Source organism: Macaca mulatta, chromosome 3, assembly GCF_049350105.2.
Source record: "Macaca mulatta isolate MMU2019108-1 chromosome 3, T2T-MMU8v2.0, whole genome shotgun sequence".
Lineage (NCBI taxonomy): Eukaryota > Metazoa > Chordata > Mammalia > Primates > Cercopithecidae > Macaca > Macaca mulatta.
The window spans coordinates 179,432,242-179,459,453 of record NC_133408.1 but is presented as its reverse complement, the minus strand read 5'-3'; the positions used below and the strand labels follow the sequence as shown (position 1 = coordinate 179,459,453).

At 43.0% G+C, this 27,212-nt stretch overlaps 1 protein-coding gene across 9 annotated transcripts in view; it reads left to right on the top strand.

Moving 5' to 3' along the window:
* The window catches only part of HIPK2 (homeodomain interacting protein kinase 2), a 220,197-nt gene that overhangs the window by 155,059 nt on the left and 37,926 nt on the right, over positions 1–27,212 (top strand). For 4 of the 9 annotated variants that reach the window (XM_028846367.2, XM_077997544.1, XM_077997548.1 and 1 more), the window contains exons 7-11: positions 4,282–4,444; positions 11,067–11,274; positions 12,237–12,358; positions 21,420–21,562; positions 25,053–25,229. In XM_028846367.2, the coding sequence (XP_028702200.2) occupies positions 4,282–4,444; positions 11,067–11,274; positions 12,237–12,358; positions 21,420–21,562; positions 25,053–25,229 (813 nt within the window). The remainder of the gene's footprint in view (positions 1–4,281; positions 4,445–11,066; positions 11,275–12,236; positions 12,359–21,419; positions 21,563–25,052; positions 25,230–27,212) is intronic. The other 5 variants (XM_028846369.2, XM_077997546.1, XM_077997543.1 and 2 more) reach the window with 3 other exon arrangements.

The following is a 27,212-nucleotide window of genomic DNA, read 5'->3' as shown; positions in this document are numbered from 1 at the left end:
TTACAGTTTCTGGAGGTGGAGCAATTTCAGGTTTGACGGTCCAGGGAATGAATGAGTTGCTGTACTGAGTTGAGGACAAGAGTCACTGGATATAAGAAGTAAGCAGGAAGCTAGCGTGTTTGACAAGGAACCTGTGACTTCTGAAGCCTTCCTGGCGAGGCAGGGAATGGCTTGGAGTGGAAGATCCAGCCAGTGGCAAAGGCCTCAGTGAACGAAGAGGAGAGGAAAGGAAGTCATGGCCGGGTGCAGTGGCTCACACCTGTAATCCCAGCACTTCGGGAAGCCACGGAGGGTGGATCACCTGAGGTCAGGAACTTGAGACCAGCCTGGACAACATGGTAAAACCCCGTCTCTACTAAAAATACAAAAATTAGCCAGGCGTGGTGGGGAGCACCTGTAATTACAACTACTGTGGAGGCTGAAGCACAAGAATCGCTTGAACCCAGGAGGCGGAGGTTGCAGTGAGCTGAGATAACGCCACTGCACTCCAGCCTGGGAGACAGAGCGAGACTCCGTCAAAAAAAAAAAAAAAAAAAAAAAAGGAAGCCATTGGTGGATGGGAAGGTAATGGAGGGTCTCACTTCAGCCTCTCAACCCTGAGGTACTTGGGATGTGAAAGAATAAATAAACACATCCTACATCTGCAGGGAAAAGGGGTGTGCTCAAGAGAGCAACAGATTCTGTAAGGATCAACAGGGGAAGGGAATCCTGTGAGAAGAGCCTGGAGATGTGAGAATTGCGCGTATCATGGCGGGCCCTGCTGTCTCCAGAGTCAGAGAGGGCTGGGTCTCAAGGCTGGACCCGCCCCTTCCTGGCCTACAGGAAGTGAGTGGGCGGCACCGCCACGGATAGTGCTGCCTCCTTTTCAGTTTTATGTCTTACTCTCAGTGATGCAAGTTAAATGGCACTGCAAGAACCAGATAGTGCCTCTTTAATGTAAAAGGATGCTTGAAACAACTAAACTCCCATACAAAGAAGGAATCTGGACCCATCCCTCCCCTACTCTTGTTACGGGATTTTTCCTGTTTCTTTTTTTTTTTTTTTTTGAGTTCAAGTCTTACTCTGTTGCACAGGCTGGAGTGCAGCAGTACGATCTCTGCCCACTGCGTCACTGCAGCCTCCACCTCACAGGTTCAAGCAATTCTCCTGCCTCAGCCTCCCGAGTAGCTGGGATGACAGGCACACGCCACCATGCCCTACTAAGTTTTGTAGTTTTAATAGAGACAGAGTTCCACCATGTTGGCCAGGCTGGTCTTGAGCTCCTGACCTCAGGTCGGATTATAGGCATGAGCCACTGCACCTGACCTGGATTTGTCCTGTTTCCGAGTGCCATAGGGGTCAGCCACAGAGCTGTCCGTCTGTACCCCAAGAAAGGCACACTTGGCAATTTACTGGATAGGGCTCCCATGAGTTCTGTCTTTTGATATCAGGGGTAAAATGGAATGACTGAGAAACAGCTATGGATAGGAGACTGAGGGTGGAGGTGCCCTCTACAGAGGTCCTGTTAGTCGTCTGCCCCAACAGTCAGACAGCCACCCCCATAAAGCGTGGGGCTTTAATGACCTCAGAGTCCATCCACCTCTGGATTCTGTAAGGAAGCATCAGTAGAGTGTTTCACAGCTTGGTCACATGGAGACGGTGAGCATCAGCAACCAATTCAGAAGTTCGTCTGGGACCCAAGAGGGGCACTGGCAGGTTAGAACTCAGAAATGAGCCTAAGCCGGGCGCGGTGGCTCATGCCTGTAATCCCAGCACTTTGGGAGGCCGAGGCGGGCGGATCACAAGGTCAGGAGATCGAGACCACGGTGAAACCCCGTCTCTACTAAAAATACAAAAAAATTAGCCGGGCGCGGTTGTGGGCGCCTGTAGTCCCAGCTACTCGGGAGGCTGAGGCAGGAGAATGGCGTGAACCCGGGAGGCGGAGCTTGCAGTGAGCCGAGATCGCGCCACTGCACTCCAGCCTGGGTGACAGAGCGAGACTCCGTCTCAGAAAAAAAAAAAAAAAAGAAAAAAAAAAAAAAAGAAATGAGCCTAAGAAGGAAAGGTGGGTCTCTGAACACACCTAGGCTTGCCTGAAAGTAGGCCTGGTCCCTAAAGTTCTCTAGAACTTGCTGGGAAGACCTTGAAGAACTCCAGGGCAAGGATAAACCTCCAGGCCCATGCTGCTGTAGCGCCCCCACCCTGGGAGCTGAGCCACAGCTACTGGATTACTAGGTGAAAGAGACCCCACTCCTTTCTCCATACCAGGATTCCAGTGCACAATTTGTTTAAAACCAATTTTCTTGTAAACCTAAAGTGAAAGTACTTGCCCTTTCCTAAAACCCAAAACTTGAAATATTTCAGTTAGAAAATTCTGAAGGAGTATGAAAATTTTGTGTTGAATTGTCATGAAACATCAAATGCTTTAAACCGATTCCAAAAAGAATACAAAATACATTGGCTTTTTGCTACAGCCTCCACACGCAAGACCTTGGTGCTTAGTAGGGGCTGAAAACACACTGGCAGTAACAGCATTATTAGGAGTATTTTTAGCTATGGGATATCGTGCAATATGTTTTCTTTTCTCTCCAGCATCATCAGTTGGTAAATGGTTATGTCGTGTGCATGACACGGGCAGTGTAAGTGGTCAGAATCTTAGAAAGAAGTAGGACTCTCTAAGTCGCGTCTCAGTCAGTTGTTTGAAACTTGGAATGCATTTTTCACAGCAAGGATGTTTGGGAATAGCCCACAGACACCTGCTTAGCCCCAAAGATAGCACACTCACAGAGTGCTGAAGTAGTACACGTTTGTAATCCTAAAATAGTAGAAAACTTTTATTTTACTTTTATATTCAGTTATTACATTTTTTATAAGTAAAATAGACATTTTGAATTGAAAATTAAATGGGATTTTTTTCTTTTTCTTTTTCTTTTTTTGAGACAGGGTCTTGCCCTGTCACCCAGCCTGGAATATAGTGGCATAATCATGGCTCACTGTAGCCTCGACCTTGCAGGCTCAAGTGATTCTCCGACCTCAGCCTCCTAAGTAGCTGGGATCATGAGCATGTGCCACCACACCCAGCTAATTTTTATGGTTTTTTATAGAGAATGGGGTCTCCCTATGTTGTCCAAGCTGGTTTTGAGCCCTTGAACTTCTCCGACCTTGACCTCCCAAAGTGCTGGGATTAAGGCGAGAGCCACCCCACACAGACTAAAAGGGATTTTATTATCTTGAATATTAGCATTTGAGGAAAAGTAAGTTTAACTACAAGAAATGAATGAGAAGCACTGTATAAATTCTGAAGGACACTTTTTGGTCAATTTTCAAGAATTTGGGTGGTTGAGGCCACTTGTGGCTTTCCTTTTCCTTGATGCTGGTTTCAGCACCACTTTTATACTTTACTTTTGTAGTTGGGGTTTTGTTTTGATACATAGATGCAATGGGGGAAGAAAAGGAGAAAATGTATATTTCATGTAACTGGACAAGACTTAGACAAGAAAATGAAGGCTGAAGTTGGTGAAACAGTGCGTATGTGCATATGCGAAAGTAGCCAGTGATTACCTATCCTCGGGAAACTCCCTACCTCCCTAAGCTTCAGCCTTACTCGTAAAGTAGGGACAAGAATCATGTCTCTGTCTTATTCATGTCACTGGACCGAGTGAGAAGTTGCAGAGTATTATTATTAGGACACTAATAAATGTTAACCACTATTATTGTTAGTATTATTACTGTTTCCATTATCTACCTGCACAACTCCTGTGGGAGAAAGCATGGCAATAGGGTCACCATACTGGGTTGGAGAGTTCTTTGGCCATCCCCTAGGTGGTGCTGGTGACCCAGGGTAGCTGAAGAAGGTGAGCACAAGGGTTGTGTTTGGGAAAGGTAGAGGCGGGTTATAACGGGTTGTAAGTGACTACTTAATGTTCCCATTCAGAGAGCTTATGCTTTGGTTTATGGGCCAGAAAGCAGGCTGAGAGTTGAGAATGAGCAGTGACGCTGCAGGTGGATCTGAGTGAGCATGCAGTGTGAGCAGACAGTTTTGTTGTGATATGTAGAACCTACATGGAGAAAGGGTAGTAGGGCATTGGAGGAAATTCATCTAAATAACCGTGCCTGTTGCAAATGCACAGACTTTGCACAAGCAATCCAAAAAACTTAGACCTAAAGTTTAGTCTCCCTGCTTGTCCTGTTTCCCGAATTAACCCTTCTCTCCTTTTCTTTCTCTGTTTTCTCCCCTTCATCCCATGTTACCCTCTTCCCCTCCCTTATGTCTCTATATGCCTCTGCCTTTTGCATGAACAGCGTCAAATCATGTTTCCAGAACATGGAGATCTGCAAGCGTCGGGTGAATATGTATGACACAGTGAACCAGAGCAAAACCCCTTTCATCACGCACGTGGCACCCAGCACGTCCACCAACCTGACCATGACCTTTAACAACCAGCTGACCACTGTCCACAACCAGGTAAGTGGGGAGCAGAGGGGAAAGAGGCGGGGCTGCACGGTGTGAGCCTCAGAAGTTGTATTTTCCATCATACCTAGTCAGGAGACCAAATTCCTGCTGTCATATTCAACAGCTCAACAAAGTATTTGCATCCAAGGTTATTTCTTTTGAGGGACCCAGGCACATTTTGTGTTGACTACGGGCCCCATTGACAGGTCTCAGAAAGGACTGGTGAGGGGCATTCTCTCTGAGAGGGTTCCCCTTACTGCTTTCCTCTGACCTGATGTGAGAATAGGGGGAAGGAAGGGGGTGCTATGATCCTTTTATGCCTGATATCTGCCTCGTAAAGAATTCCAGAACTGGCCAGGCCCAGTGGCTCATGCCTATAATCCCAGCACTTTGAGAGTCAGGGTAGGAGGATCACTTAAAGCCAGGAAGTTCAAGACTAGCCTGGGCAACACAGTGAGACCCCATCTCTACAAAAAATACAAAAAGTAGCTGGGTGTGGTGGTGCATGCCTATAGTCTCAGCTACTCAGGAGGCAGAGGTAGGATAATTGACTTGAGCTCAGGACTTCAGGGCTGCAGTGACCTATGATTATGTCATTGCATTCCAGCCTAGGGGACAGAGTGAGACCCCGTCTCAGAAAACAAAGAAAAAGATCATGGAAACATGGGTTTAATCTAAAAAAAAATAAAGATTCTAGAACTGGGAAGGACTCAGGGAATCACCCAGTTCAGGCCCTTCCCCTCATCCCCACATGGCTGGATCTACCTGATCTCCTTTTGGGACAGATAAAACCTGTCCTTTCTCCGAGTCATGGAGAAAATCAGTTCATCAGCCTGTCACCAGAATCCCAGCAGCTGGAACTAAATGGGATCAGGAAGCTAAAGTTTTCTTCCCACAGATTTCCAGGAAATTGGCAGAACGAGCAGCTAACATACTGCTTGAAACCTGGATGACACCCAGGCAATATTTATTGAATGGATAATCTCCAAGTCCGAGCTGAGACTGCCTCTAGTGTCTAAGAAACTGTGACTCCTACTCCCATGTTTCAATCTTCCTGGTTCCCCCAAAGAAGGGTCCCCAGATTTTTGGTCTTAATGTCAATCTGGAATGACAAGACTTCTGTGTGGATGTGTGTGTACCTGAAATGTGAATACCTTATGTCCATTCTTTTTAAAAGGTCCCTCCTGTCACTGAAGAGTCAGTGCCACCTGCTTTTCAGCCCCTCCCCTTCCCACCCTTTTTCCCTAGGCCATCCTTGTGGCACATTGCCCTGCTCAGGCCTAGCTTTTCTTCCCAGCCTGCCATCTCCCTTTGCCCAAATTCTAGGAGAGGCCACCTGGAATCTGCTGCCCCCTGGGGGCCATTTGCATTCTTGAAGCTCTCCTTAGGGTGAAAGAGCTGTTGGGAGTCCGCAAACAAACCTTGCCAAGCCCTAAGGCTAAGGCATCCATAGCCAGACCTGTGAGCTTCCTGACAAAAATCAGCATGGTTTTGTTCATTACCTCCTTGAAGATATTTGTTTTTCCCTCATGAGACACCTGATCTTAACTCCCTAACCCCAAACTACCTGTCCCCATCTGCCATCTGCCCCATCAGGTATCAAAGGCATCTGAGAAATAGGAGGAAGGAGCACCCCTCTAATGCAGGCGTCATGTCAGGTGGAGTCTCCCCAGCAGGCTGTCCTTCCCATGGATGTCTTTCTGCTGGGCTGGAGAACTGTGGTCCCTGACCAGACGGGGGGGCCACCGCCATCTTGCTGGTCATATGACAGCCAGCATATCCACTCCAAAGAGTGTCACAAAGGCTCTGCAAAACTAAAAGGGTTTCTCATCAAAAGGCAGTTGTCAAATAAGAACACCTGTCTTCTCCACAGCACTGAGACCATCCAGATCTGGCTTGGGACTGGGGTAAAGTAGAAGTAGCTGGTAACTTAGTGTAATGGTTGGGCCAGAGTTGTGGGTAAGGGAAAATGACATCCCACAAAAGCAAAGGGTCCAAGAACAGGATTTCCATTCTCTTGCATTGCATTCTGCTCCCTACTTTTGAATACATCAGAAAAAAAAATTACTCAGGACACACCTAGCCTTAAGTTCTAAGGCATGCTTTCCCTCCACTGATAATGTTGTTAATAAATAACATCATTACTAATAGCTAATATTTATTATGTGCCAGGCTCTACTAAGCGCACCATAACTCTTAATCCTCCCAGCAACGTTGTGAGATAGGTTTTATTATTATTATTATTTTTTTTTTTTTTTTTTTTTTTTTTTTTGAGATGGAGTCTCGCTCTGTCACCCAGGCTGGAGTGCAGTGGCCGGATCTCAGCTCACTGCAAGCTCCGCCTCCCGGGTTTACGCCATTCTCCTGCCTCAGCCTCCTGAGTAGCTGGGACTACAGGCGCCCGCCACTGCGCCCAGCTAGTTTTTTGTATTTTTTAGTAGAGACGGGGTTTCACCGTGTTAGCCAGGATGGTCTCGATCTCCTGACCTCGTGATCCGCCCGTCTCGGCCTCCCAAAGTGCTGGGATTACAGGCTTGAGCCACCGCGCCCGGCGATAGGTTTTATTATTATCATTTCCATTTTAGAGGAGGAAACTGAGGCACAGAGTGATTAATTCTCTTACCCAAGGCCCTTCCTTGTTCATGAGAGATGATCTTGGGCTTTACACCAGCTATCTGACTTCAGAGTCTGGACTCTTAAAATATACATACACAGCAGCATAAGTAAGCCTTAAGTAAGTCTTATGAAGGTCCCCAAATGCCTTTCCTAGATGATGTGTGCTCTTTAAATCCAAAAAGACTTCTTTTGTTCATTGCTGGTTCTAGTAGCTTGCTTTCTACATGAGCTCCTTGGAGCTGTTTGCCCATTTAGATATTTAGAAGCAATAAAATATATGCATAGTTTTCTGTTAGAAGTTGAAGGACGTTAAACTACTTAAAGAATTTCTTGCTGCCTTTAACATATATCCAGTAGACTAACCAAAGAACTATTTCCCAAATGATCATGAATCTACAATCCTTTATTTCTCAAGGAAGCTGGGTCAATAATTCATAACCCCTTATGTCTCAGGGCAGCTGACTTCCTCTGCTTTCTAAAACTTTCAGGTTACCCAGTTGGTAACATATTGAATAATAAGTCTTCTCTGAGCTATTCCTTGTTTATCATGTGTGTCAGCCACTTCTCTAACATTTCCGTGGAATTCTATTATTTGGACCTAGTCTTCTACCAAGAATTTGAATTTGGGTTTATAGACCAAGCTCAAACCCCTTCTTTCTGGAACCATTTGAAACATCTACTAAAACTGCTTCCAGGAATCACTTCTTTCATTTTTGGAAAACCTGTGTCATCAGTAAACTTGCTTTTTCACCAGGCACAGTGGTGCGCACCTGTAATCCTAGCTATTTGGAAGGCTGAAGTGGGAGGACCACTTGAGTCAGGAGTTCAAGTCCAGCCAGGGCAACATAGCAAGACCCCAGTCTCTAATTTTTTTTAACTTGCTTTTTCTTGTTATTACTATTTGTCAGCTGCAAGAGCTCTTCCCAGTTCTCTGTGTGCTCCTCTCTGGCAATGATAGGCTAGTTACCTTTCTGAGAGCTACAGGAAGATACACAGAAGTAGAAAACTTTTTGTTGCCCTCACATGGGCTTCTTCAACTGGTCCTTAAGCAGGATTAGAAACTGGGGGAAAACCTTATGCATGTCTGATGGTCACACTGGAGACTGTGCCATTTGTCCTTGAGTCTACAAAGAACTGGAAGATTCAGCCTCTCAAGAAGCTTATGGTCTCCATGGTGAGACAGGCTGAAGCAAAAAGAAAAAGCATTCTTGAAACTCTCCTTAGGGTGAAAGAGCTGTTGGGAGTCTGAAAACAAACCCTGCCCAGCCCTAAAGCTATCCATAGCCAGACCTGTAAGCTTCATTAATCAAAATGTAGAATAGCATGCACTAGGGGCCAGGTAGACGAACAGATTATGTGTTACAGAATCGAAAGGAAGGAGAGCCCACTGCAGGCTGGAGGAAAACACCACTAAGACACAGCCCCTCCCTCCCAGGAGACTTTAGGCTGGAAAGACCAACTGTACTGTAAGGCAGATTGTAACAGGAGCTGGGCTAGAAGGCTATATTGTACTGTGTGATAGCCAAGGAAGGAGCAATTCATTTCCATTAATGGTGTCCGAAAGGCTTTCACAATGGGGCATATGGGACCCAGGCTAGGCCTTAAAGCACAGAGGCTTGGAGAGAATGCTATGGGTCAGAGAACTTGTATGAGGGGAAAGGCCGGTGCTCATAGTATGCTTGGAAAACAATGAGTAAACTAATCTTGGTGTCAGAAGAGTGAGGGGCAGAGGGAAATAAGTCTAGAAGCTAAGGTTGGCCAAACCAGGGAAAACAGGGCATGCCAGACAAAGGCGCATACCATGTTCATCAAGCCGTAATTGGGACTTTGGAGCAGGGGTGCTGACATGCACAAAGTTGTCTTTTGGAAAGCATGATCTAGCCTCTGTGCTCAAGAAGGCCGGAAGGGAAGTAGAGACCAGAACATTTCTAGTCAGGGCCTTACAGGTCCCAGGCGCCAGGAAGTCGCAACTGAAAAGAGTCAGTGGGTTCCAGGGACGTCAGGAAGGAAGCAGCAGGAGCAGTGGCTGGCAAGAAGGTAGAACCACCGAGCACAAGTTTGGGAACCTAGAGGATACAGGTCCCTGGACCCCCAGCAGGGACACCCACAGGGGCTAAGGGCTGGGGGAGTCTAGATATGAGGAGACCATGGGGAATGTGGAGGGTTGAGGGGGAAGAAGCCTCCGGAAGAGATCGTGATATGGAGAAAACAGGAAATACAAGTCATGTCATCTGACAAAACACAGACACTGATGTGCACATATGTGCACACATGTCCCAAGCAGACTATGCGATGCTGCAAAAGCACACCCACTTTAAAACGTGGCTTTGGCCGGGCACGGTGGCTCACACCTATAATCCTAGTACTTTGGGAGGCCGAGGCGGGTGGATCACAAGGTCAGGAGATCAAGACCATGGTGAAACCCCGTCTCTACTAAAAATACAAAAAAAATTAGCTGGGCGCAGTGGCGGGTGCCTGTAGTCCCAGTTACTCAGGAGGCTGAGGCAGGAGAATGGCGTGAACCCAGGAGGCGGAGCTTGCAGTGAGCCGAGATTGCGCCACTGCACTCCAGCCTGGGCTACAGAGCAAGACTCCGTCTCAAAAAAAAAAAAAAAAAAAAAACGTGGCTTAAAATCAGACATCTGTGCCACTCAATTTCATGATTATTTTCAAACAAATCAATTTGCTTTGCAATGAAATTTAGCACAAAATCTTTCTAAGTATAGAAAACATATGTAAAATAAGACTTTGTCCTTTTTATCAAATGTGACACACATACACACCCTACTTGAAAGTCTATTTGTGTCCAAGATATCTTCATGGTTTCTGCCTCCATATTCCCTGGTCCTTGCAACTTCTAGAGGCAAAACCTCCTGTAGACAGTGCTGAACGTGAAACCACTGGTAACCTCCACTTACTTTGCTAAAGGATCAGTATGAAGGCTAAGATGGGGGAAACGGGAGAATTCCAAAGTTAGAATTTGTTTTCCTTCTACAGCCTCATTTTGCATGCAAGTTCAGTCTCAAGTCATGTCTCTTTCTGAAGGAGAAAGGCGAGAGGACATAATGCCAGTGGCTTGTGTTTGTCAAAGCCACCTCCATTTCAGTTATCCGAACTCACCAGCATCTTTTCTATCTGCCAGGCTTCATCACTGCATACCAGCATGAATGCATGGGATTCAGACACAAAGCCCAGGCTCAGCATGTCCCTCTCCCTCTCTGCATACGTCTCCTGCACTTCTCTTAGCAGTAACCTGCTTTGCAGCCATCTAAGGACATCTATAAACAGTACTGCCCGTAGATCTGAGCCCGTCCTCGGCCCTGCTCTCTGCCTGTTGCATGTGCTTCTGTGCCAAGCTCTGGGTACCTGAGAGCATAGTTCTTTAGGGCCTGCAAGAGCCTCCCCCTGGATTTATCCTCCCACATGTGGACTGCACCCACCAGGCCCGAGGGGAGTGTGAGCAGAGCTTGAACGTGCAGGCTGGCAGGTCCAGGCAGTCAAAGCCCATCGTGTTGTGGGATGGAATGGGCTCGGCAGAGAGAAGGAGGGCAAGGTCCAGCGCTCTCCCCGTCACCATGCGCCAGCACAGAACCCAAGGAATCCCAGAGTCCTCAACTCACGCCTGGTCTTCCGGGTGATTGAGAAGGTGTTTTTGTCAAAATGAAAAGGCAGAACATTTTATTAAACAGGTTTCTAGCTTTATTTTTAGGCTTTTCAGCATTTAGACATATGGTAGCAGACATCCATGTGTCCTCTTGTCCGGGCCCCACAAATGTCAGGAGGAGGTCTGAATGTGAACACCAAGGTGACTGTCTCTCGTGCCTTCAGGGACCTGCTTTTCCCTGTGACTTTCAGCTGTGTTTCCACTCCTCTCTGCTTCTGCCTTTTTGCTCTTAGTTTTTGTTGGTTTGTTCTTCTTTGAGTTCATTTATTTGATTTAGATTCGTGTCTCCCAACATACCACCTCCCTCATTTTTTATTTTTGTTTATTTTTGTTTAATCCCCATCACTCCTTTAGGCTCCCTCCTCTACCAGTGCCACTGTTTCCTTAGCCAATCCCGAAGTCTCCATACTAAACTACCCATCTACACTCTACCAGCCCTCAGCGGCATCCATGGCTGCAGTGGCCCAGCGGAGCATGCCCCTGCAGACAGGAACAGCCCAGATTTGTGCCCGGCCTGACCCGTTCCAGCAAGCTCTCATCGTGTGTCCCCCCGGCTTCCAAGGTAAGGTCAAGCAGCCACAGCCTCTCACCTGCTCCTTACAGAATGGCCTCTGGGGCTTCGGCACCTGCAGTTTTCTGTCACGCTCATTTTCATGGAGAAAGGCCCTCCTCATTTCTTCCAGTGAGAGCGCTGGTATCACTGAACTTGAGGGCTCCTCTCCTACTGTGGCCAACCTACAAACAATAGGGCTTATGCCTCAGCACCAAGTCAATTCATTGTGACTCTCACACCTGCCAGGGACTGTGTCCCTGGCCAGCTGTCTGTAAATAAGTACATTGTTTGTGCTTTCATTGTTATGCTGATGTCAGCTCTTGCTTTTCCTTGCATGAAATATCCTCTGTGTGGGTTATCTATAGAAAACTGCCAATCTCTGACAGCCAACGTAGTCCCAGCTCCCATGAAGAATATCAATCAGTCTGAAAAGTACTTCCCTGGAACCCCTCCTCAAAACGATTCTTTGGCCATGACCCCAGCACTTCTCTTCTGTAGACTCTAAGAAGCTAGACTGTGCACTTTGTTACAATTTACCCAGAGAGCTTAAGAATTTATTTTTGCAAGCCTCATGGTGTAAACTGTGTGGTTATAGTCAATGCAATTCCAAATGGGTTCATACGTCTCCCCAACACCCTTTATTTTGACATACACAAGTACATCTTGATGGTCAGAAGTCCTTGTTTTCCTGTTGTAATCTGTCAGCATAACTGTCCTACTTTTGGCCTCACAGCCTCCTTAATTTGACCTTCTAGCCTTTGAAAACATTCAAGATGTCAGGAGGAGTTTTGTTTTTTAATTCGTTAGAAGCTAAGGGGAGACTTCCCAAGGACCAGGCAATACCTGGTTATTGTCGGTGACCAGTGCAAAGGGAAGCTGAAAGATGACGTAGCTGGCTAGGAAGGTTTTCTTCATCCAGCAGTTCACAGCCTCTCAGCTAACCCTTCTCTCCCTCACACTGTCTGGAACAGGCTTGCAGGCCTCTCCCTCTAAGCACGCTGGCTACTCGGTGCGAATGGAAAATGCAGTTCCCATCGTCACTCAAGCTCCAGGAGCTCAGCCTCTTCAGATCCAACCAGGTCTGCTTGCCCAGGTAATTCTTTCTCCTTTATTATTACTGGTATTACCATCACCCATGTTAATGTTGTTCACAAAAGATAGATCTTTCCACTCCCTCTCTCCCTAGTAATGAGTTAGGTGCTTCTAGTCATTGGAATGTATCTGTAATATTGTAAATGGTCCCCAAGTGAATTACCTTCCTAAGTATCTGCTTACAATTCCAAGAAGAAATTTAGATACAGGGAGAGTCTGGGGAAATTATTATTATTCTATCTTTGAAATGCAAATTAATCTGGGAGACCTAGGTTTTAATCCTAACTGCTAGTAACTTGTCTATGACCTAAGGCAAGTCAGTTAATATCTCTTTGCCTCAAATTTCTTTCTTGTAAAATAGAAATGAGTTTTTAGAGCCAAAAGGAGCCTTGGCGATTATCCTCTCATTTTATAGTTGAAAAACCAGGCTCAAGGTAACTGTAAGCTGGAACCTTCCTTATCTATCCATGTAGGTGCTTTGATGGTAGAATGAGATGGCAGAGATGAAAAATGGTTGAAAATTTGTAAAGTGTTATGTAAACATAAGGTAACAGTAGTGATGCAGTGATAACAGTAACAATCCTTAATGACACTTGAACCCTAATAACAAATGCATCATCGCTATACCAGGGCACTTTACAGTTGTTAATTGATTTAATCCCCACAATGCCACAGTATTTGTCTCCATTTGACAAACAGGGAAACTGAAGCAGAATAACTTGCTCATCAGAGTTACACAACAATTAGGTAACAGAACCAGGACACACACCCGATAAGCCTGATGCCAGCATCTGTATTTCAACCACCAAAAGCCACTACTTTTGTATAATCATTTCTACTATTGAGTAGCTTGACCTTAATGTTATTAGTTTAGAAGCAACTTTATTTTTAAATAAGATAGGTTCACAAAGTCTTTTCCCAAAGACACTATTTGCTCTGTCTTGTTAAATGGAAGTTGTTTTTGTTGTTGTTTAGTTTTTACGTAATCAAATTGCATAGGTTTGTTCTGCGCTCTCTTCTATTCCATGGGCTTCTCTAATATCCTGTTGTCTTAACCATTGTAACTTTAATCTGTCCTGGTATCTAGTAGGGAAGCCCTGTTCCCATAGAGTTCTTCAAATTTTCCTTGTCTGTTCTTGTCCCTTCACGTTTTCATGTGAATTTTAACATCACTCTTTCATAAGAATTTTAGTTCCAGAAACAAAAAATCTGCTTTATATTTATTGGATATACATTGAATTTATATTTACTTCAGGAACAACTGACATCTTTAAACATGTAAGTCATTTTTATCCATGAACATGGTATAACACTCTGTAATGGGTGTGGTGGTGCACACCTGTAGTCCCAGGCCTGTAGTCTCAGCTACTCAGGAGGCTGAGATGAGAGGATCACTTGAGCCTGGGAGTTCAAGGCCAGCCTGGGCAACATAGTGAGACCCCATCTCTACAAAAAAATTTAAAAATTAGCTGGACATGGTGGCACATGCCTATAGTCCCAGATACACAGGAGGCTGAGGCAAAAGGATCACTTGAGCCCAGGAGTTTGAAGCTGCAGTGAGCTGTGATCACATCATTGCACTCCAGGGTGGGCAACAGGGTAAGACCCTGTCTGTTAAAAAAAAAAAAAAAAGAATTGATAGAAACATTTTATCATGTTTAAGTTTTGTAATGAATATTGAATTATATCAAATGTTCTTTCTGTATTTATTAAGACACTCATATGCTTTTTGTTCCTTATCTACTAATGGGACAAGTCATATTAATATATTTTATAATATTAAATTACCCTTTTATTTATGAGATAAACCCCATTTGCTCATGTGCTTGATATGGTATGCTTTTTAATATTGGATTCAGTTTATAAATACTGTAGTTAGTATTTTTATATCTGTGTTCATAAGTGAAAAATGGCATATAATTTTCCTTTTTATAAAATCCTCATCTGATTTGAGTACAAGGTTACACCGGGCTCATGAACTATCTTCTTGTTGTTGTTACCCACAGGAGTGGGTTTGGTCACTTGACAGGTACCACCCCAATGACCACAGCCAAGGAGTATTTAGCAAGGGGGTTTTATTACCTGTAACAAGTAAGGAGAACACTGGAGATAGTTCCCAAAGCAGTGTCTCCGAGCGAAGGGCTGGGTCAGGTTTTATAAGCATAGGGTAATGAGGCATAATCTGATTGGATTTTGCAACGAATTGATATGAGAGGCATGATCTGACTGGATCCTGCCATGCGGTGATGCCAGAGCTCGATCTGATTGGATCCGGGATCCTGCCATGTGGTATCCATTTCTAAATTCCATCTACTCGCCTCAATCCAGGCACTTAGGTTCTGCCTGTGGTTGCATACCTGGTTCATCTGGGCATGCTTAGGTTATGTGACCTTTAACCTGTGGATCCATGGCAAATGAAAAACAGCTCACAACTTTGTTACATAGAAGTTGAACCAGACTGCTGTGGTTACATTATTATCTATTGTTTTCCAGAACAGTTTGTTGAAGATTGATATTAAGCATTCTTCATCTCTGTGCTTCTGTCCAGAATGACACTGTGCAACACCAGTGACTGGTAGCACACAAAGTTTTGTCTTATTGAAAGTTTGTAAACAGAGAACCTTTTGTATTTAAAACAGGCCTTCTCTTCCTTGCTCTCTCTCCAGTGGGTCCTTGTAGCTTCCTTTTATTTGCATAGTTCAGTAGCGGGGAGTTCAGAAAAGGCCTAGATACAGTAGCGGGGAGTTCAGAAAAGGCCTAGATAGATCAGAGAAAGAACTACAGCTCAGTCCAGGGGCAAAAAAGCTTGTTCATACTTTATCTGAGTGGCAAAAATCCACACCAGTCTACCAGTGCTCCACCTTTGTGAGCCCAAATCTACAGAACTCGCATGTACTTTTAAAGGATAATTACAGATCTTTTTTATATTTGCATACTTAACCCTAGTAAGCCAGGAACCATCTCTGAAAGAAATAATAATTAGCATCTCTTATTAGCTAAAATAGGGATTCTTCATTGTTCAGTTTGGTGGAACCAGTAGCCTCAGCAGTCAGAATTTGTTTCAGTCTTTTAATCGTAGCAGGGGAGAACTTTACCTTTTGCTTCCTTGAAAGAGGGTCCCTAGAGTTTTGTAAATCTCCAAGTAGATTTAACCTAAAGCTGTAATTAGGAAAGTGAGCAAAAAATATATGTGTAAGGATTTTAATTGCTACTGTGTTTATAACTGAGATTGTTGGAAGAAACTTGAACGTTCGTCAGTAGGGGATTGGTTAAATAAGTTGATGCATACATAAAATAGAATACCATGTAGCCATTAAAAGAACATGGTAGACCTATGTGTCTTGACATGCAGAGATTTCTAAGATATATTAAGTGAAAAAAATCCTGCCCTATCCAGTATCATGTTGTGTCTTTTTGTCTGTTGCTTTTTATTTTTCTCTCCGCTTGTCACTTAATCCATGCCAATATGTTAGCCTGTTGAGATGGGCTCTCTCCTAGATATTTTTAAATGTTCCCTTCAAAGGACAAAAATAAGTTAATTTATAAAACTCTTATGGTGGCTATAAAAAAGCAACAATTAAGCATTTAAACTGAAGCCTTCATTTTCCTACGGTTAAATTTCTAGGCACCAGGCAGAGGCATTCCAAATACTATTATTTGACATAAATGTATTCAAAAAGTTGACATTGTTCTTTTTCTCTAAATATTGAAAATCTTTTAAAGGATTTTACTTGTGAACACTTAGAGATGGAATCTTTGAATCCACTCCTCATGTTAACTTCATTTTCTTTGCCCTTTTTCTCCCCACCTCCCAGCAGCATCACATAAAACTTTCAGGGCAGCAAGCCTCTGTGGGGCACCCAGAGGATGTGTGCATGGCAGGTGGAAATGGTAATCATTCTGCTTATGTCAGTGATATGGGAGTGATCTTTGTGGATCACCTTGCAACAAAAGCTTTTTTGGTACTGCCTAAAAGGAGCTGTCATCTCCATCCTCACAAGCCCCACGCCACAGCTAGCATCTTGGCCACCAACAGAAATTGTGAATGAGCAGGTAATAGTGGAGAGATGGGAAGCACAGTTCTTGATTGAGACAGTATTGAATTTATCTCACTTGTCAAATGGCAGGATCTAAAATCTCCTTTGACTGGCAGCGTTAGAGAAGAAATTCAGAAATGCCAGGTCACTGTAGACTCTACCCTTCCATGAAGTGTTTTGCATTCTTCTAGCCAATCAAATCGTATCACCTGAACCTCTTTATTTTTTACTTATTTACTTTATTTTTTGGGTTCATATTTGACCAACTGAACCTTTAAATACTTCCCTAAAAACAAACTGTTGTCTTGAACCCTTTAAACTGTTCAAAATACAAAACTTTAATGTTTCTCACCCTTTAAACTGTTCAAAATACAAAACTTTAATGTTTCCTCTGATAACATTTTCAGCAAGCAGTCTTTGCTACGTCGTCCTGCTGTCTGCCTCTCTCTTGACTGGCACCTGATATTGTTAGAGAGTAAAGAAGACTTGTTCATGCCACCTTTATGCAGTTAACCACCAATGCCTGATCCTCAATAGGGGCCATTATTTTTGTGTATTATCAGCACAAGGAGAGGTAGTATACTGGCTGAAAGCATGGGCGCTGGAATTAGGTTGCCCACATTCAGATGGTTGCCTCACCACTGTATGGCTGTGTGACTTTGGGGAAGTTATTTTTGAAATTTAAATTTAATTCCTTTTCAAAATAATACATGTACATAATTTTTAAAAGTACATAATTTAAAAAATTTTTAATACCATAAGCTTATAGGAAAATTATAGTCCTCTGCTCTATCCCATCCTTAATGTCTACTCCCCATAACAATATATATATTATTACATTATATATGTATATATGTGTGTGTATATACATACATATATATTATCCCTGTTATATATATTATATATATAATATATATTATTCCTGAAAGTTTATATATATATATATACACACACACACACACACACACACACACACACATATTTTTTTTTTTGAGACATAATCTTGCTCTGCCACCAGGCTGGAGTGCAGTGGTACAATCTCAGCCCACTGTAACCTCCGCCTCCTGAGTTCAAGCAATTTTCGTGCCTCAGCCTCCCGAGTAGCTGGGATTACAGGCATGTGCCACCATGCCCCGGCTAATTTTTTTGTATTTTTCGTAGAGACTAGGTTTTACCATGTTGGCCAGGCTGGTCTCAAACTCCCGGCATCAAGTGATCCCCCTGCCTTGGCCTCCCAAAGTGCTGGGATTACAGGTGTGAGCCACTGTGCCCTGCCCATAACAATAATTTTTAACTTAACTGTTTAATCTGTTTTTTAACTCTGTGTTTCTAAATAACATGTTTAGACTGCTTTTTATGGATTTTTTTTCCATTTTAAGTATTATCCATTGACTTCCTATTAAGGAAGATGAAGATTTAGCTTTCTAACCCACTGCCATCCCCATAACACACACACAATTTCTCTCCTGTTCCTCTTTTCACTCACTCTTTTCTCCTATTCCTCCCACATAATTTTGATTCAACTACTTTTTAATATTTACGTAATTATCAATATTATATAAGATTATTCTCAGTTGAGCCTTATAATATACCATGATTATGTTTCCTTTCTTACACATCTTTTTGTTTTTCCTAGAGTTAATGATTGCCTCATTTTTCCCATTGGGTTAGTTTTCTATATATCTCATTATACAGCCCCAAACCCTTCCAGAGCTATAAAAGGGTTATATGTTTGCTGTGTTGCTGTGTTTGAGCACACTTATCTCAGTATATTATTTTTTCTTTCTCTGAAAGCTTTTAAGACTTTTTCCTCATCCACATTGGACTCACATTTCATGACTACATGCCTTCTTTTGGATCTTTTTTCTTACATTGTCCTGAACACCCTATTTGCCCTTTTAATCTGGATTTTTTTTTCCTTTGATAATTTCTTTCCCTCCATTTTCTCTGTTTCTCCTTTGCAGTATTCTTATTAATTGAGTGTTGGTACTTCTAAATTGATCTTCTGATTTTCTTATCTTTTTTTCCCCTCTATTTCCTGTTTATCCTCTGTCTGCACTACTTTCTAAGAGATTTCTTAAACTTTTTAAAAACCTTCTTTTGAATGGTTAATTTCTGTTGTCATAGTTCTCATTTCCAAGAGTTTGTTCTCTGCTCCCTCCCCACCAAAAAAGAGCATGTTCTCTGAATATAGATAATGATTCTTTATATGATCTTGTTTCGTAGATGTATTTTTTAACTCTGCACGGCATTAATTATAGATTTTAGAAAATTTTCTTCTGATTCCCACACTGTTTTTGTTTCCTCTTTCTTTTGTTTGCTTATTTTATTCTCTTTAGGTTAGAAGCTTCCTTTACTGTCTGGTGTTCATTAGCTATTCATTCCTATTTAAAACTAAAGCACTAAAAAACTAATTGGAAAGCTGGAGGGCAGGGTAGAGACTATTGAATGTGGGCTTCTCTATAGGCTGAAAAGAGGCAAGTCCAGCATTTTCACTGGCAGATCCCCTGATCCTTAAATGTCATATCTGTAGTTATTTTCTCTTGGACTAGTCATTTCCCCTAGAGAGAATCCTCTAGCCTCCTGCTTTGGGGCGGGGAGTGGAGGGTGGTATAAGCATGTACACCAAGAATCTGGGAACTAAGGGGAAATGAAGACCTGACCTGAGATTTCTTCAGTCTGTTAATTCACTTAGTAATTGTCCATCAGTTTTTGAGCTTCTAAAATGTTATTAATGGTGATTGCCTCTCTCCTACTCTCTTTGCCCTTATGAATCTGTATTTTTTATTCCTTTACTATCATTTTAGTTGAGTGTAAAGAAGGCAATAAATGTGTATGTTTGATTTACCATATTTCTGGGCAAGTTATTAATATTTAACCTCTCTGTGTCTCACTTTATTAATCTGAGAAATGGAAGAAAATAACAGTCCCTATCTCACAGAACTGGTGTTAAGAAGTCAGAAAAAAAAAGAAGTAGTCAGAAACCCATTTATGACTTAACTCTGTGTTTGGCACACAGTATGCATTAAGAAATGTTCGCTGCATTCTTGGTAGTAGTAATAAATTATAAAAATGTCTGATGAAGTGTTGTCACAAATGAGCCAAGCATATCAATCAGTGAAATAAGTCAAAAACAGTCTTTCTACCCCATCTCTTTGAGGTAAAATGTTAATATCCATTTCAGGGAAATAGAAGAAAAATGATAACCTTAGCTTGATATCAAGATTTATTTTTTTAAATGACATTAGTTAAAACTAATGCTTTTCATGAGATCTGAAATGAGTTCCAATTGGCTAAGTCAGTAGAAACCTTACAGCAAACGAAATTGTTATTCATTTAATATTTGGAATTTGCAACTGTTTTAATCAATTAATTATGTTTCTGCATTCTGTGAATTAAGTAAACCTGAAATACAATTAACTGTAGTTAATAGCCTTTGTGGAGTTGCTTCTTTCATTTTATCAACAGATATTAAGCACTCTTGGTATGAACTGTGGTCCCTGAGCTTTCTGCCTATATCAAAAGCAAACAAACAGTATCAGAAACATCTAAGAGATCTCACTGGGCCTCAGGTGCAACATGAAAATAATGGAATAGGTGAACTGGTCCACTCAGCTCTCAAATGTGATTCTATCATTTTTATAAGCACCAGTATTTTTTAAGCCCTGACTCAAATCCGTAATCCATTTCCAGAAGTGCTTATTTGTACATATAAAACACCCACATTGAGCACATGCACAGTCTGTGAACACTGCATTCGATAAATTACCCAATGTTAGTCACATCCGCTCTGATAGAAAGAGAGGTAGCTAAGATATCAAACCTTTAAATATTTGATCTGTCCAAAAGGTATTTTACCTTAGTGACTATCCTTTAAGTGTCCAACTTTAGGCAGTGGTATTCAGTCTGAATCATCTAATGACCAAAGACAAGCAGAATAGTGATCGTGGATAAAAAGAGCTTAAAACACAACATACACACACACACACACACACACACACACACACACACACCAGTGAATCTATCAAGGAAGAATTACAAATGTTCATTTTAGATTTCTTAGAAAAATTAGATTCAAGCAGTGACTTCCACCTGTCTCTCATTTTTGCTTTGAGAAATCAAAGTAATTCTCAATTATGCTATAGTCACAGCTAAGAATTTTACCTCATACTTGCTTGCTCTCAGATGTAGGTTCCAGATATTTGGTGATCTTAGAATTGTGTAAACTTAGATTCAGAAGATTCACAAGCTGGAACCTAGATTCTAATTGATAAATCAAAGGTAAAATGTTAAATAAATAATACTAGGCAGAAAGCTTCTTGAGGGCCAGCAGTCACCCTCATCTAGCCCAACTCAACTACCCTAATCCCCTGTACATGGTTGTGGGACAGAACAAGTAAATAAATAATAAACTTTCAGAAACTTCAAGCATTGCTCATTAGAGCAAATTTATAAAGAAATCATTCTTCAACATGAATGAATCCCTTCCATACAGATGTGTCCCTATACTTAATTATCTTGTACTTAGTTCATATATGTTCTTTTTTTTTTTTTTTTTTTTTTTTTTTTGAGACAGAGTCTCGCTCTGTCGCCCAGGCTGAAGTGTGGTGGCGCCATCTCAGTTCACTGCAAGCTCCACCTCCCGGGTTCATGCCATTCTCCTGCCTTAGCCTCCCGAGTAGCTGGGACTACAGGCGCCCACCACCACGCCCAGCTAATTTTTTGTATTTTTAGTAGAGATGGGGTTTCACCATGTTAGCCAGGATGGTCTGGATCTCCTGACCTCGTGATCCACCCGCCTCAGCCTCCCAAAGTGCTGGGATTACAGGCATGAACCACCACACCTGGCCTATATGTTCATTGTTTATCTCCCTTACTTTAGTTTTTGAGGCCAGAGACCAGGCCCTCACTCTCACACCCATAAGAATGTCTAGCACAACCACAGGCACAGAATAAGTGCGGATTCATGCAAATCAATTATGTGATTAGCAAACATGGTCATTGCACATGTCCTGTGTTCTACAGCAGGCTTGGCCAAGTGGGACCCAGCAGATCTTGCTTCCCCCAGCATGGCAGCAGCTGACTGGAGTGGCCACCCACACATCAGTGCAGCACGCCACCGTCATTCCTGAGACCATGGCAGGCACCCAGCAGTTGGCGGACTGGAGGTAAGCAGGAAACCCCTCTAGGGTGAGTGGGTGTGTCTGGGATGAGAGGCATGTCCACTGCAGACACAGGGCTGCCAGGCCGGCCTGTACTTGAATTCTCTGGTTTGTAGAGAGCTTTTTAAAGCTTTTAAAAATATTGTGTGGACTATGAGTGCAGTGTAACAAGAAGCAATTTTTAAATAATATACCAGGATACAAGAAAACCTGCTTCATTAATTTATGCTCAGTTGTCATTCCCACCCAGAATTCAGTTATATCATTTAATCATCAGTGTAATTCACCAGACTAGGTTCTGGATGATGTTTGGTAGTTTCTCAGAATTAACTTCCACATTCAGAAAACAAAGGTCTGTCACCAGTGAAAGAATGCAGAAGAGGGTCCCCAAAGCCCTAAGCAATTCTAGAAAGTGTTCTGAAGATGTTTGAGATGGGGGTACTCTAGAGTCTATCTGACCTCCCAGGGGAAGGTTTGACAGAATGGGGTTTATTTGGAAGGGTAAATGCTGGCATATTTGCTCAGTGTGCCTCTTCAGTTAATAGGCATATCTTACAGATTAGAGGCTACTTCCCACACACCCGAGAGGCATCCACCTGCCTGCCTGCCAGCACTGCATACCCCCTGCATCTGTTTCCAGAACTCTTCCCTGTCCAACTCATGATTTCCTCACAGATGCACTCCTCTGTTATTTTTATGGCTAGATACCCTTGTACCTTCCCCCCAACACCACCACAATGGCCCCCTTCACCAGTGCAGAGCCAAATGGCAGCCCTCCAAGTTGTCCCCAACTCCTCACGGCCCTTTTGGACTATCTCTCATTCTGCACGAATATCAGGGCAGGTCACTTCCCTCAACCCCCTGACAGCCTCCATATCACCCAGGGAGCCTCCCACAGTTCTTATTCTGACCTACACGGCTATTGTGAATTAAGGTCTCTCAGGGAAAAGTAGAAAGGTGGTGATATAAGCCCCCAGTCAGACCCCTACTGCAGCTTCCTCCATTCCTCCACTTCATTTTCTGCCTAGTACAGAGTATCTGGGCCCTTCCCCACAGTCCCACTCACTTCCCCACTGGCAACACCTTCATGCCACCACTGCACTCCAGCCTGGACGACAGAATGAGAATCCATCTCAAACAGCATAGAGCTGAGTTCAATCCTGGCTCTGCATGACCTGGGGCAAGTTAACCTTTATGCACCTCAGTTTCTTCTTCAATAAAGGGATGGTAATGCCTACTTCACAGGATTGTTGGGAGGTTTAAATTGAGATAAAATACAAAGCACTTGGCCTATATTTAACATGTACCATCGCAGTGCCTGGTACATGACAGGCATTAAATAAACCTGTCATATTCCCTCCCCACTATCACATCGGCCCATGCTCAGCAAGATCGCCTTTCCTCCTCCAGTTCATTAGGAGCAGCCAAGTGGAAAGCTGTCCGACCAACTGGGTTTTTTTTTCCCTCGCCCCTTTTTCTCCTAAAAGACCACACACGTAACATATTCCTATTTCCCCCCTTTGTCTTTCAGCATTTATAGCTCATCTAATTTCAGAAATACACATACACTTACTAATTCCTACGGATTTCTTATTCCTCCTCCCTCCTTCCTTTCTTTTTGACGTCTCTTACCTACTGACCACAGAAGACATCCAGAGCCAGCATACTCTCTTCCTGGTCTCTCTCCATGTCCTGTGTGAGCCAAAGAATATCTATTATTGTGGATAGATATCTAGTATCTAATATCTATAAGAAACAGAGGTACCAGTGCTGGGCCTGACTCAAAGGAGAAGGAATGCCATCTGTCTATGGGAGAAAGAGCTACAACAAAATAAAGAAGCCATAATATCAGTTTCTTGGCTCACGTCTGTAACCCCAGCACTTTGGGAAGCCGAGGCAGGCAGATCACCTGAGGTCAGGAGTTTGAGACCAGCCTGACCAGCATGGCCAAACTCTGTCTCTACTAAAAATACAAAAATTAGCCAGGCGTGGCAGTGCACACTAGTAATCCCAGCTACTCAGGAGGCTGAGGCAGGAGAATCGCTTGAACCCAGGAGGCAGAGGTTGCAGTGAGCTGTGATCGTACCACTGCACTCCAGCTTGGGCAACAGAGTGAGACTCCATCTCAAAAAAGAAAAAAGCCGTAATGAGTTTCTAAAGTCCATGTAAATGCCCAGAAGACGCTATCAAAATCCCTACAAAAGTATTCATCTACTTCTTTTTTTTTCCTATTAATCCTTTTCCCCATGTTGCAACAATAGGTTCTTATAATTTTTTTAAATTCAAATGAATTATCCTTTAGCTCTGAATTTTATTATGTGTTAAATGAGCTCTTATGGGCAAATCTGTGAGTCAGTCACCACCTTTAACATTTCTGTGGGAAAACAAGGCTTTGAGCTTCATACAACCCAGATTATAAGAATTTTGAAACATAACCCATTTTTAGGATGAGGGCTGCCAGTATTTCTATCATGACTTATTAATTTTGATTTAATACCAACTTTATACTTGTCTAGTCAACCTTCAGTTAATCTAATTGTTCATTCAGCAAGCGTGTAATTAATTGATCAGCTGCTACATGCCTGAGCATTGTTCTAGCCACTGAGGTAATTCAAAAGAACGTTAACACTTCCTAACACCAGAAGCATATGGCTCCCAGGCTTCAAAATTTGTTTTTCACGTAAAGTACAATTTCTTCATTAATAAAATGGTATTGCTAAGATATCCTGCCTTCATCACAGAGTGGAATAAAATAACCCATTGATGACACTTTGTAAATTCCACTTTTTCTTCATTTAAAAATTATTTTTATAAAATTAAGGTGAAACCTTTTTTTTTTTTTTTTTTTTGAGACAGTGTCTTGCTCTGTCACCCAGGCTGGAGTGCAGTGGCACTATCTCGGCTCACTGCGGCCTCTGCCTCCCAGGCTTAAGTGATCCTGCCACCTCTGCCTCCCAAGTAGCTGGGCCCATAGGTGCACACCACCATGCCCGGCTAATTTTTTCTATTTCTGGTAGAAAGGGGGTTTTGCCATGTTGCCCAGGCTGGTCTCGAACTCTTGAGCTCAAACCATCAGCCTGCCTTGGTCTCCCAGAGTGCTGGGATTACAAGCGTAAGCCACCATGCCTGGCCTGTAAATTCTAAAATAAAATATTGTTCAGGATAATCACCTACGTGCTCAGGGACTTTAAAAGTTGGAGGAAATATTTATCTCCTGTCCCTAGAACTTAAAAACTCGGAGCCGGTGCACTTGGCATTCTTCCCACTTGAAAGTCCTCTTTCTCACTCACAACCAGTTGTGTTTCTCCTACTCCTTATGAGTAGAAGAAACCCACTCGATGAGCACACATGGCCAGGCTCATCCCTTTAGCCGCGAAACAGCTAGTGAAATAACCAACTGCAGTCAGCGTTTAACTGGGGAGGAAGCTTGATCTTACAGAGGAGCTCTGCTTTTAGAACACCTCTAAGGCACCTTGTTGTCCTGGCTCCCTTTCAGGAACACGCATGCTCACGGAAGCCATTACAATCCCATCATGCAGCAGCCTGCGCTATTGACCGGTCATGTGACCCTTCCAGCAGCCCAGCCCTTAAATGTGGGTGTAGCCCACGTGATGCGGCAGCAGCCAACCAGCACCACCTCCTCCCGGAAGAGTAAGCAGCACCAGTCTGTGAGGTAGGTGGTGAGAGCCACCCTAGGGAAGAGAAATCCCAGGAGATGTGAGGGCTAAAGAAACGTAGTTTAGGATTAGGGAGTATCAGCACCCACTCTGAACATGGGACAGTTGCATGGGACGGGGGCACTCCTCTTCCTGCAGTGGTTAGCAAAACATCCCGTACCACATGGACTGGCCTAGGGTTTGCAGGAAGCACTTGGTTTAAGACCGTGGTAATAGTGTAGGGATGGATGCAACGGAATCTTGCAGTGGGCAAGAGAGATTGGGCTTAACTCCATACAGTATGGGCAAGTGAAAATTTATAGCCAAGGCAGGGTTGGAGAGTGTCGGTGGATGGGAAGTTACTAAGAGGAAGCATCAGGGGTAAGGGAGATTCTGCCTAAGCTGACCTAACAGGATTCTTGCTAATGACAGGCCCAGGTGATCAGACATCACACCTGGAGGCTGAGGAACCTAATCAGATATCAAGGGTGATCAGATATCAAGGATGGTGGGTTCTTGCTAAACTGACTGAGCAGGGTTTTTTGCCAAAAGGAGATTGTACAGCAGAGTGCACAGTTAGACCTAGGAGAAGCTTCACAAGCCTGGCTAAAGTTTGGTGAAGCAAATGATCTTTTGTCACTTTCTACTTGTCCAGAGAACACTCAGCCTCACCTGAAGTTTCATTTTGGAAACAATTTACCATAATACTTGTTTAAAAATGTTTTAAAATGTTGAAGGTGTTAAAAAATGTTTTAAAAATACTAAAGAAATGTGCTTTCTTTGTATCTAAGATCAGAAGTTTAACTGATGTAGCACCTTGCTTAAATATAAGCAATAGCTTGTTTAATACCAGACACTAACCAGCAGAACACGAATCTTTCCCATTCCCTTTAAATCCATTCTCATCTCAGTGAACACTTTAAAAAATCAAGGTCAACAAAAGGCTGCATGCTGTATGATTCCATTTATATGGCATTTTGGAAAAGGCAAAACATAGAGACAGAGATCGGATCAGGGCTTGCCAGAGACCAGTAGGAGAGGAGGAGATTGCGAAGAAGCCTAAGGGAAAAAGCTCTAAGTCTGGATTGTAGTAGGGGGTTATGACTGTGCATTTGTCAAAACTCATCAAACACTTCAAAGGGAGAAATGTTACTATATGTCAGTTATACCTTAATAAACCTAACTTGTTAAAAAATAGAGATTTCCAAGCCAGACAGAGAGAGTGAGAGAGAGATCGTGTGACTACAGGATTGCTCCTACATCTCTTCCTAATGGCACAGCTTTGAGGTGCTTAATTGCTTATTTGTGATAAGTTAATCAAGAGAAATCCGGTTTACAAAATGTCTAGTGGTTTTGGTTTTCTGCTTCCTCATATAACCGGATACCAGAAACTAGGCCTTCTTCTTTTCATTCTCATTCAAAAATTCATCCAAGGGCTGAAGTTGTCATCCTTCAAGATTCCTTTTTTGGGTGTTTCTGACAACTCAGGAAAATTTATCTCAGATCATTGGCAGCTTTCCAGAACGCTTTTGTGTGGCAGCCTTGTGACAGCTCACCCATGTCATTATTAGACTGGGTGGCAACAAAGTCCACTGTCTCAATCCTCATGGGCTGTCATGTCCAGCAAGGTCACATGGAACACTAGTCTGTCCCAGGACTGAGCGTAGCATCTTTGTGGTTCACCTTGGCTGAGTAGGGGCAGTAAGAACCCTTAGCCTCCCAAGCTGTTTAGCAAGTCCCTCCTTTTTGTCTACTTACCACCCAGCTGGCCTCACGAAGGCTCATTGCCAGTGCATTTCAAGATCGATATAATTATAGTGAAAGTTATGTATTTGCTTATTTTTAAGACCAATGCCTTAGGCAAAACAGTCTGAAAGAACAGTAGTCTCTCCCTTGTTGGTGATGTGGCCAGGCGTACTTTTCCTCAACAATGCCAAGTGGAGATATTAAAACCATTGGTAGTGAAAAACATAATCTTAAAATCGTAATGTATTAGCAAC